This window comes from Oncorhynchus nerka, linkage group LG9b, assembly GCF_034236695.1.
Source record: "Oncorhynchus nerka isolate Pitt River linkage group LG9b, Oner_Uvic_2.0, whole genome shotgun sequence".
Classification (NCBI taxonomy): Eukaryota; Metazoa; Chordata; class Actinopteri; order Salmoniformes; family Salmonidae; genus Oncorhynchus; species Oncorhynchus nerka.
In genome coordinates, this window is record NC_088424.1 from 19,494,230 (window position 1) to 19,506,532 (window position 12,303).

The 12,303-nt window shown below is 40.7% G+C and overlaps 1 protein-coding gene across 1 annotated transcript in view; it reads right to left on the reverse strand.

Moving 5' to 3' along the window:
- Positions 1-1,297, reverse strand: part of LOC115114404 (laminin subunit gamma-1-like) — a 72,247-nt gene extending 70,950 nt beyond the window's left edge. Inside the window, exon 1 of the mRNA XM_029642595.2 lies at positions 681-1,297. Coding sequence (XP_029498455.1) covers positions 681-1,053 — 373 coding nt within the window. The 5' untranslated portion in view covers positions 1,054-1,297. The remainder of the gene's footprint in view (positions 1-680) is intronic.
- Between the last annotated feature and the right edge of the window lie 11,006 nt (positions 1,298-12,303).

Genomic DNA, 12,303 nt, shown 5'->3' on the forward strand with positions numbered 1-12,303 from the left:
TTCTCTCTCAGTACATTGGCTTGAAACGATAAATGGGTCTTCTCCACAACATGATGTGACCCACACTCAAACTTATGTCTGGCTTCATCGTGCATTCACCTGGCATGCATTACAAAATCCCTACAATACTCATTATACACAGATAGAGCTAGAGAAACACCCCATCTTCTAAGGCTAGAACTTTTAGCTGTGAAACTAACTTTTGGCGCGGCAGTTTGCGTAAATCACGTTGTACAAAAGCAGAACTAACTATCAGAAATATATTCCTCTGTCGAAATGTAAGGCACCGAGAGCATGATCACTATTTAAAAAATTCTGAACGTACAAAAGGACAGGCAAATATCTATTTTATGAATAAATGAGTAACTTTCATAACTGTCTCATGCCTACCACAAAAAAAAAACTAAGTAGTCAGAGTGATTGCCAGGCGTTATTTGAAACATTGTTACAAATCTCAGCTCGTCAGCTAGGATTTGTTTTCAAATTGCAACTTCATAACATAAACTCTATTATGTTCGTGGTTTATGATTGACAGTGACTTTCGAAATCAATCTTTTCTCAGACTTAAATCCCCACCACCTAATCGGTATGCAGATGAGATGGTGAATTGTGCTGTTATGGTAGCTAAAAAACATGATGCATTTTTTCATGTGTTTTAAACTTAATCAAACAACACTTACCAAGATGAAGAGTTAGATTGATTGAGTTTGGATACTGGATGCCCGCTAACATAGTCTGACTTTGCCACCAGGTGGTGTCCTGTTGATTGTTGTAATCGGTGAGGTACACAGCACTGTGATGTTGTCTCTGATCCCTGGCATCGCAGATGTGGCACGACTTGGTGACCCCCGTAACGCCGGTTTGTACACAGTATTCTTCTGGGGGAGAGCCACAAGTATTGGTAGCTACCACAGTGACATTGAAAGCAGCGTTGACAAACTCTGGCATGCATCGCTGAGGCCGACTCGAATCATCAGTGCATTCATCCATAGCACTGTGGCTACATATAGCCAAACAGGTCAATGAAAACACAACTTGAATAAACCAACGCATTATCTGCCCGTGTAAAGCAAAAGTTCAAAACTTTAGCTACAGCTACACGAATCCCTCTACACCTTCGAACTTTTATATTTATAAAACAAGTAAAACCATGCGTTAAACTCTTTCAATATCTTGTCTTTTACAAATGAGTTTTTTTTTCCGAATTCTCCTCCTTGCACTCGCGCACCCTTCTTTCTGTTTCCCAGACTCCCACGGTTTCAGTGCTTTGTGTCCACCGCCATAGAGAAACTTCAGAAGGAAAAAAACTATATCCGACTACACCCTAGCAGCTACTGCGCAAGTCACGAAAAAAACAAACTTACATTGACTTCCGTATGGAGGATGCTTTGATGAGGTACGAATGGATGCGGCCCAGAGGATGGACAGAAGTGGGCGTAACACCATACAATTAATATAGACACCCCTCTATTTTAGTTTTGCACCCTTGACTGTGGTAATAGTCTGTCAGAAACGCAAAGCCGAACAGGAAGAGTAAACATGTCAATATAACACAATAGACAAACGAAACGTTTTTCAATGCCTTGAAGTGGGTAAGAGTATTTCTTTGTTGCTACTAAAATGTCAACCAGTGGCGAAATCCCCTAACAATGATCTCAAACTGTGTTAATAATACAAAATTAAATTAAACACAGACGACCCTTTGCTAATCAGGAAACTGTTGGGTATGTTGTGGTGGACTGTCATTACAATTGCTTTACAGAACCTGGTAAATTATAATTATTAAAATTGTAATTATTATGCCTCAACTTTGAAATCTTAAAAGTCTAAGCCATGGTGATAATAACAATCATTTGATAAAATATTGAATTTGGCCTTGAATAACATGTTCATAAATGGCAAAATAGACAGTCAAAAAATGAATGATAAGAAACAAAGTTTTGAAGTGTCTGTCCTATATCTAGGATAAAAGAATGTGCAGGAAATGTTTATTTTTAAACATATTTAACCCCTATTTTGGGTAGGCACAACACAACCATACTTCTATACATTTTTTGAAAACCAGTACTGGTTACCTTCAGATGAGTCCCATGACACGTGTGGGGGTCTTGAGCAAAACAGAGAACATTATGTTTGTCAGAATGTCCCCTTTCCATAGTGGGGTCACATTAGCTTGTAGCCCAAACGGTTCGGACGCTACAAACAGAAGTTGGCAAATCAACAGTACCGACCTCTGACGAGTCCCCTGACACTTGTGGGTGACGACCATCGTGTTCGTGAGAGTCTCCCCTTTCCATAGAGTGGTCATAATAGATGTCGGTCAAACCTTTTGGACGCTGCAGACGTTTTCATGAGAACATTTTTGGGATGTCCCACGGTCTGACAAACGCCCCATTACACTTTTCACCGCAGATGAGGAAATACAGCAAACTGCAACATAGGCAGATGTGGTGGATTGAGATGCATCAAATGCAAAAAAAATTTGATATTTATAGCTAAAACAGACAGATTTTTAAGGGATTTGTTATCATGTTACTTACAGTTGAAGTCAGAAGTTTACATACATTTAGGTTGGAGTCATTAAAACTCATTTTTCAACCACTCCACAAATTTCTTGTTAACAAACTATAGTTTTGGCAAGTCGGTTAAGTTATCTACTTTGTGCATGATACAAGTAATTTTTCCAACAATTGTTTACAGACAGATTATTTCACTTATAACTCACTGTATCACAAGTCCAGTGGGTCAGAAGTGTACATATACTGGCCTCCTGGGTGGCGCAGTGGTTAAGGGCGCTGTACTGCAGCGCCAGCTGTGCCATCAGAGTCACTGGGTTCGCGCCCAAGCTCTGTCGTAACCGGCCGCGACCGGGAGGTCCGTGGGGCGACGCACAATTGGCCTAGCGTCGCCCAGGTTGCACGCCCAATTTTTCAGTTTTTGATTTGTTAAAAAAGTTCGAAATATCCAATAAATGTCGTTCCACTTCATGATTGTGTCCCACTTGTTGTTGATTCTTCACAAAAAAATACAGTTTTATATCTTTATGTTTGAAGCCTGAAATGTGGCAAAAGGTCGCAAAGTTCAAGGGGGCCGAATACTTTCGCAAGGCACTGTATTGTAGCAACATCTCAAGGCATCAATCAGGAAGTTAAAGCTTGGTCGTCAATGGGTCTTCCAAATGGACAATGACCCCAAGCATACTTCCAAAGTCGTGGCAAAATGGCTTAAGGACAACAAAGTCAAGGTATTGGAGTGGTCATCACAAACCCTGACCTCAATCCCATAGAAAATTGTGGGCAGAACTGAAAAAGCGTGTGCGAGCAAGGAGGCCTACAAACCTGACTCAGTTACACCAGCTCTGTCAGGAGAAATGGGCCAACATTCACCCAACCTATTGTGGGAAAATTGTGGAAGGATACCTGCAACGTTTGACCCAAGATAAACCATTTAAAGGCAATGCTACCAAATACTAATTGAGTGAATGTAAACTTCTGACCCACTGGGAATGTGATGAAAGAAATAAAAGCTGAAATATATAATTCTCTCTACTATTATTCTAACATTTCACATTCTTAAAATAAAGTGGTGATCCTAACTGACCTAAAACAGGGAATTTTTACTTGGATTAAATGTCAGGAATTGTGAAAAACTGAGTTCTAATGTATTTGGCTAAGGTGTATGTAAACTTCTGACTTCAACTGTAGATTGACGCATCGGTGCTTCAATCGACTCTAGGGAGTTTTAACTAAATGCAATCTATTAGCTTCTAAAATGTAAGAGGTACAGTACCAGTCATTCCAGGGTTTTTCTTTATTTTTACTATTTTCTACATTGTAGAATAATAGTGAAGACATCAAAACTATGAAATAACACATATGGAATCATTTAGTAACCCAAAAATTGTTCTTCAGATTCTTCAAAGTAGCCACCCTTTTCCTTGACAGATTTGCACACTCTTGGCATTCTCTCAAACTGAGATTGGACTGTATGTGAAAACATCTTTGGCAGTGTGAAGCAGAGGAAAAAAACTAATCCAGAGCTGCACATTAAAACCTACATTTGTGATTGAAACCAATCGAAGTCTAGTAAAGAAATCCCATAAGCTCGAGCTAAACAGGAGGGTTGTTGTCCTGCCTAAGTAATGGAAGGGGAAAACTGAACCAAAAGTAATTTTGCTGTGCTGTAGGGTCAGGGAGCAAGGTTAATATACTCTGCTCGGCAAGAGTCTGGTATGACATACCAAGAATAGAAGTTTGGATGTAGTCACCAGTACTTTAGGTAGTTGTACCACCACAGTGTACAATTTCACTATGGCTATCAGATGGAGACTAGAAATTGAAGGGGGTATGCGTATGCTATATTTCAACACCCTGTGACTCCTGGCTAACTCAGAATACAGCAATGTGAAAATCTATTATGTCAAATGATATTGGCGTTGTTCCTGATATTTTATGAAAATAAGATACACTGAAATATGAATTAAAGTTGCAATTTCGGTCACATACATTAAGCACTGCACAACACAACACAATGATAGTCAATTTACATAATCACAACTTTAGTCAACGCCAAAAGTTATAATTGATGCTCTTATTGCTCTGGGTAATCAAAAGACCTCCCAAGCTACATTTACAGTCAATTACACAGCAATATGAACACATTAAATCAATCAAACGGTTCACTGTAGTTGAGTAAGTGTTGGGTTTAGTTTGGAACTCAAGTAGTTTGGGGTACTGAGAGTTCCCTTTTTTTCACTGTTGCATGGTCCTCTACTATTCTTTCATTAAATGCTGACTAATTATATAACTTCTAAAAGTAGCCTATAAGTTGCATGATCAGCCAATGAAACAAAGTAGCCTGGAAAGTGTTACATTAGCTATTGAGAGTGCCATTTATTTATGCTCCAGCACTGATTGCAAACTAGGCTATCATGATGTCAATATAAATATAAAAGAAGAGCGTGAGTCATTTAAAATCTGTTGTTGGAGAGGTTCACTCACTGTGTATTACGGCTACTAGCAAAAATAATTTGGGCCTGGTCTACAATACAAGCCACGGAGTTTGATTCCTGGATGCTGATTGATACTCCTTCCTGATTGACTTGATGGGCATTCTAGAGCGTGCATTATTCCCCTATAATGCACAGTATATTTCCACGGTATTATTCAATGGCTGTAGTTAATTTTTACATGTTTTGTTTGAGCTGGTTTTGAAAGCAAAAGTCTAATTGAAAACAGCTAGGACTAATGGTTTGGTTAGCTAAACTAGCAAGTATGTTTGTTTACCACCGCAACTACTGTAGCTATCTAGCTAGTAAACTTGTCAGCTAGTCACTTTAGTGGATGTTGAACACATTTCTTCCAGCAAATGAACACATTTCTAGTGGCAAATGTGTTAAATTATTGCCATGGTATAAAACATACCACACCTCCTCAGGCCTTATTGCTTAAATATACCCTGTTTTTCAAGGTGAAAATAGACAACAGTGTTAAAGGATGCACAGGCTTTTGTTCTTTTTATTTTATTTATTTGAACCTTTATTTAACTAGGCAAGTCAGTTAAGAACAAATTCTTATTTACAATGATGGCCTACCCCGGCCAAACCCTAACCTGGACGACACTGGGCCAATTGTGCGTCACCTATGGGACTCCCAATTAGTTGTGATACATCCTGGAATCAAACCAGGGTCTGTAGTGATGCATCTAGCACTGAGATGCAGTGCCTTAGACCGCTGCGCCACTCGGGAGCCCCAGCCCAGTAAACAAACCTGGTTCAATAGAATCTCATATGTTAGTATTGGTTGGAACTTAAACTTGCACACCCAGTGGGTCCCCAGGAATGAAGAACATTGTTACTATCTAGCTGCACTTACAGTATTTCCACGTGCAGACATATGGGGCTTGCAGATGGAAAGATACTTACAATTCATCTGTGTCTCAGAAGCCTGTGATCTTGGTTGGATGACCTTGCCATCACAATCTAGCAAGATGGCGAGTTAGCAAACCATTTAAGATCAGATATACAATCTCTCAAAAGTGAAAACAAACTAGACTCTAGAGGGAAAATTGCTATTGACTTACCGTGATACCTCCTGGCTGGTTGGCTGGCTTTATCAACTTATTCTGTTCTTTGAGTATTTTGTAATGGTGCATGCTACTTTCTGCTACTAGCCTGTGAACCGTTTGGAGGTAATATTTTCAAAACCTCAACCAACCCAGACTCGTGGGGCCGGGCCAAGCGTAGTTTTTTAAAGCAAAAGTCCTTTTTGAACAGAAGACAGTGATAGCCAGTCGCTGTAATTAGCTAATCTAATAGCAACTTGTGCCCCAGACCCTGCTCCTCGATCCCGAGGGGGGTAGGTGTGGTGAAGTTCTCGGAGCCCGAGGCTTGCACCGAGGGTCAGGATAAAGATGAGTCTGTGACAATAGGAGTGAAGTTTTTGGAAAAAGTGGACCCTTGCCTTTTGGCTGATCCATTTGTGGTTTCAGGGTGGGTGAAAACAGAGTTGGATGCTGTGGAATCGGTGAGGGATTTCTGCTGGTCAGAGGGAGAAGGCATTAAACAAATGGGAGCAAGAAATGTGAATTGTTTTGCTCTCAAGAAAAGGGCACCATTGAAAGGAGTGATTACTGGGGTAGCAGTAAATATAAAAGTTATCCTACTGAAGGGGAAGATTCCCCATGTTTGTGATGCTCCTTGTTTGGTGCGATGCAGACAGGGTGGCGTGAGTGGTGAAACAGAAGAGTCATTGTCTGTTCTTTTGAGTTGTGATGTTGAGCCTTTGCCCGACGAAGTAACATTAGGATATATAAGTTATCCTGTACGAGCTGTTGTGCCAAATACATTACGTTGTTACAGGTGTCAATCTCATGGGCATGTGGCAGCAGTGTGGAGGGAGGTTCCTAGGTCTGAGAAGTGGGCAGAAGGGCATGAGACAAAGGAATGTGTAGCATTGGGGAAAGTAATGGTTTGTGTTAATTGTTGGGGTACCCATGGGGCTGGGGATCAGAAATGTCCTGTGCGAGAGAGGAAGTTTGAGGGTTACAGGGTTAGAGTAGTGCAGAAGTTGTCATATGCTGAGGCAGTGAAGAAAGTAGAGGAACATGGGTCAAAGGGGAGGGATCCTGAGAGGTGTGGTGTGAGTAGTAGATATGTACCAGTTCAGAGAGATAGGCCAACAAGTGATATATGTTTCAATAAGATTGGATTTTTAGCATTTATAGCAATGGTTACCAACAGTACTGTTGGGATGGAACGTAAATCACAGAAAAATTAGGTTGGGGTGGCAGCAGCAGAGAGGTATTTGTGTGTGCGAGACTTGACATCAGAAGAGTTACAGGGTGTGTTAAGTGGTGGTGTCCTATTCTTTCAGGTTGTTGGCCTGAGGTAGGATTAAATAGATTTAAATAGTGGAGTAGGGTGGTGTTATTAAATTCTTTTGTGATTGTAGTGTTTAAAAAAATATATATATTTTTTTTTTTACCCCTTTTTCTCCCCAATTTCGTAGTAGCTACTATCTTGTCTCATCGCTACAACTCCCGTACGGGCTCGGGAGAGACGAAGGTTGAAAGTCATGCGTCCTCCGATACACAACCCAACCAGCCGTACTGCTTCTTAACACAGCGCGCATCCAACCCGGAAGCATAAACATTCACAGGACAGAGTGGAAAAAGTATGTAAACCCTTGGTTTTTAAAAACTGGTTGACCCTACTTTGGCAGCAATAACCTCAACGAAATGTTTTCTGAAGTTGTGGATCAGACCTGCGTAATGGTCAGGAGGAATTTTGGATGTGACAAAACTGTTTCAGTTGAGCAATATTCTTGGGATGTCTGGTGTGAACCGCTCTCTTGAGGTCATGCCACAGCATCTCAAATCGGGATGAGGTCAGGACTGGGCCACTCCAGAAGGCATATTTTCTTCTGTTGAAGCCATTCTGTGGTTGATTTACTTCTGTGTTTTGGGTCGTTGTCCTGTTGCATCACCCAACTTCTGTTGAGCTTCAATTGGCAGACAGATAGCTTTACATTCTCCTGCAAAATGTCTTGATAAACTTAAGAATTCATTTTTTTTGTCAATGATAGCAAGCTGTCCAGGCCCTGAGGCAGCAAAGCAGCTCAAACCATGATGCTCCCTTTACATTTGGGATGAGGTTTTTAATGTTGGTGTGCTGTGCCATTTTTTTTTCTCCACAAATAGTGTTGTGTATTCCATCCAAACAACTCAACTTTGAACTGTGCACAGAATATTTTGCCAGTAGCGCTGTGGAACATCCAGATGCTCTTTTGCGAACTTCAGACGTTCTTGGACAGCAGTGGCTTCTTCCGTGGTGTCTTCCCATGAACACCATTCTTGTTTAATGTTTTAGGTATCATAGACTCGTCAACAGAGATGTTAGCATGTTCCTGAGATTTCTTTGTCTTTAGCTGACACTAAGATTCGTCTTAACCTCATTAAGCATTCTGCACTGTGATCTTGCAGTCATCTTTGCAGGACGGCCACTCCGAGGGAGAGTAGCAACAGTGCTGAACTTTCTCCATTTATAGACAATTTGTCTTACTGTGGACTGATGAACATCAAGGCTTTTAGAGATACTTTTGTAACCCTTTCCAGCTTTATGCAAGTCAACAATTCTTTATCTTGGGTCTTCTGAGATCTCTTTTGTTCGAGGCATGGTTCACATGGTTGTGAATAGCAAACACACATTTTGTGAGTGTTTTTTATTGGGCAGGGCAGCTCTAACCAACATCTCCAATATCGTCTCATTGATTGCACTCCAGGTTAGCTGACTACTGACTCCAATTAGCTTTTGGAGAAGTCATTAGCCTAGGGGTTCACATATATTTTCCAACCTACACTGTGAATGTTTAAATTATGTATTCAATATAGACAAGAAAAATACAATAATTTGTGTGTTATTAGTTTAAGCAGACTGTGTTTGTCTGTTGTTGTGATTTAGATGAAGATCAGATCAAATTTGATGACCAATTTATGCATAAATCCAGATAATTCCAAAGGGTTCACATACTTTTTCTTGCCACTGTATATTATGTGACTAAACTCAACAAAAATAAGAGAATGCATTATGAAGCCAAGATGAATGATGGGGAAAAAAACTTTGCAGTACTTTAAATTAAATTATTGGCAGAAAGACATTCAACTCCATATTTCATTGATTCATCACAAACATTTGATGTTGCCAATTTTTTAAATGATTACTTAATTGGGAAAGTGGGCACACTTAGGCAGGAAATGCCAACAACGAACAGTAAGCCATTGTACTCATGCATTAAAAAAATGATAAATAAAGAAAAGCATTGAACATTTTGAATTTTGTAAAGTTAGTGTGGGAAAATTGTTATCGATCAATAATGACAAACCTCCTGGCATTGACAACTTAGATGGAAAGCTACTGATGGTAGCTGACTCTATAGCCATTCATATCTTTAATCTGAGCCTTGAGATAACTCTTTGTCCTCAGGCCTGGAGGGAAGCCAAAGCAATTCTGTAAGCAAATTAACAACTTTGAGCATGCTTATAGAGAAGGGCTCTCCAAATGTACTTTACTGACACAAATGACTGATTGGTTGAAAGAAATTGATAATAAGAAGATTGCGGGAGCTGTACTGTTAGATTTCAGTGCAGCCGTTAATATTATTGACCATAAGTTATGTGTTATGGCTTTTCAACCTCTGCCATATTGTGGATTCAAATCTATTAGAACTCAGATGGTTTTCTTTAGTGGAAGCTTCTCTAATGTCAAACATGTAAAGTGCGGTGTACCGCAGGGCAGCTATCTAGGCCCTCTACTCTTTTCTATTTTTAATCAATGACCTGCCACTGGCATTAAACAATGCATGTGTGTCCATGTATGCTGCTGATTCAACCATAAACACATCAGAAACCACAACAAATGAAGTCACTGAAACCATTAACAAAGAGTTGCAGTCTATTTTGGAATGGGTGGCCAGTAATAAACTGGTCCTGAACATTTCTAAAACTAGGAGCATTGTATTTGGTACAAATCATTCCCTAAGTTCTAGACCCCCAACTGAATCAGGTAATGAATGGTGTGGCTGTTGAACAAGTTGAGGAGACTAAATTACTTGGTGTTACCTTAGTCTGTAAACTGTCATGGTGAAAACATGTAGATTCATTGGTTGTAAAGATGGGGAGAGGTCTCTGCCTTTTTGACACCACACTCCAAAAAGTCCTGCAAGCTCTAGTTTTCTTATTTTGATTATTGTCCAGTTGTGTGGTCGAGTGCTGCAAGGAATGACCTAGTTAAGCTGCAACTATTCTGTGCCAGAGTGGCACGTCTTGCTCTTCAATTGTAATCAGAGGGCTAATATAAATACTATGCATGCCAGTCTCTCTGGCTAAGAGTTGCAGAGAGACTGACTGCATATGAACGCGTTGAAAATCACAAATTCTTTGCATAGTCACTTACCCCACCAGACATCTTTTCACAGTCCCCAAATCCAGAACAAATTCAAGAACGCGGACAGTATTATATACAGTGTATTTCGAAATTAGTCAGACCCCTTGACTTTTTCCACATTTTCTTACGTTACAGCCTTATTCTAAAATTGAATAATTTGTATTTTTCCCTCGTCAATCTACACACAATACCACATAATGACAAAGCAAATAAAATGAACTATCACATAAGTATTCAGACCCTTTACTCAGCACTTTGTTGAAGCACTTTTTGGCAGTGATTACAGCCTCAAGCTGTCTTGGTTATGACACTACAAGCTTAGCCACCTGTATTTGGGAGTTTCTCCCATTCTTCTCTAAAGATCCCCTCAAGCAGCGTTGCTGCATAGCCATTTTCAGGTCTCTCCAGAGATGTTTGATCGGTTTCAAGTCCGTGCTCTGGCTGGGTCACTCAAGGACATTCTGAGACTTGTCCCAAAGCCTCTCCTGCGTTGTCTTGGCTGTGTGCTTAGGGTTGTTGTCCTGTTGGAAGGTGAACCTTCGCCCCCATCTGAGGTCCTGAGCGCTCTGGAGGAGATTTTCATCAAGGATCTCTCTGTACCTTGCACCGTTCATCATTCCCTCGATCCTGGCTAGTCTCCCAGTCCCTGCTGCTTCAAAAAACATACCCCCAGCATGATGTTGCCACCACCATGCTTCACCGTAGGGGCGGTGCCAGCTTTCCTCCAGACATGACGCTTGGCATTCAGGCCAAAAAGAGTTCAATCTTGGTTCCATCAGACCAGATATTGTTGTTTCTCATGTTCCGAGAGTCCTTTAGGTGCCTTTTGGCAAACTCCAAGAGGGCTGTCATGTGCCTTTTACTGATGAGTGGCTTCTGTCTGGCCACTCTACCATAAAGGCCTGCTTGGTGGAGTGCTGCAGAGATGGGAGAACCTTCCAGAAGGACAACCATCCCCACAGAGGAACTCTGGAGCTCTGTCAGTTATCATAGGGTTCTTGGTCACCTCCCTGAACAAGGCCCTTCTCCCCTGATTGCTCAGTTTGGCTGGGTGGCCAGCTCTAAGAAGAGTCTTGGTGGTTCCAAACTCCTTCCATTTAACAATGGAGGCCACTGTGTTTTTGGGGACCTTCAGTGCCTCGACCCAATCCTGTCTCGGAGCTCTACGGACGATTTCTTTGACCTCATGGCCTGGTTTTTGCTCTGACATGCACTGTCAACTGTGGGACCTTATATAGACAGGTGTGTGCCTTTCCAAATCATGTCCAATCAATTGAATTTACCATAGGTGGACTCCAATCAAGTTGTGGAAACATCAAGGATGATCAATGGAAACAGGATGCACCTGAGCTCAATTTTGAGTCTCATAGCAAAGGGTCTGAATACTTATCTAAATAAGTAACATTTATAAAAACCTGTTATCGCTTTGTCATTATGGGGTATTGTGTGTGTATAATGATGAGAATTGTTCTATTTAATCAATTTTAGATTAAGGCTGTAACGTAACAAAATGTGGAAAAAGTCAAGGTCTGAATACTTTCCGAATGCACTGTACATTCCATTTAAACGTACTTAACTCTGGTCTTAACCGCCCCCCTTTTGCTAACATATGATGGGGGTCCCTGGGCAAGAAAAGGTTTCGTAGTATGGAACATTAAAAGGTGCAATATGCAGAAATCTCTCCGCCATTTCCGGGTTGCTAAAATTCAAATAGTTTGCCTAATTTCAGTTTGTGACAAAACAAGCAATGTATAGTGTAGAGAATCATTGTATCATCTAAACTGCTGTGAAATATCCTTCCAGTAACCAAAATATTGTTTTTCCAGCTGTTTGAAGCTGGTGTACAAAAACCGAAAGTAAAA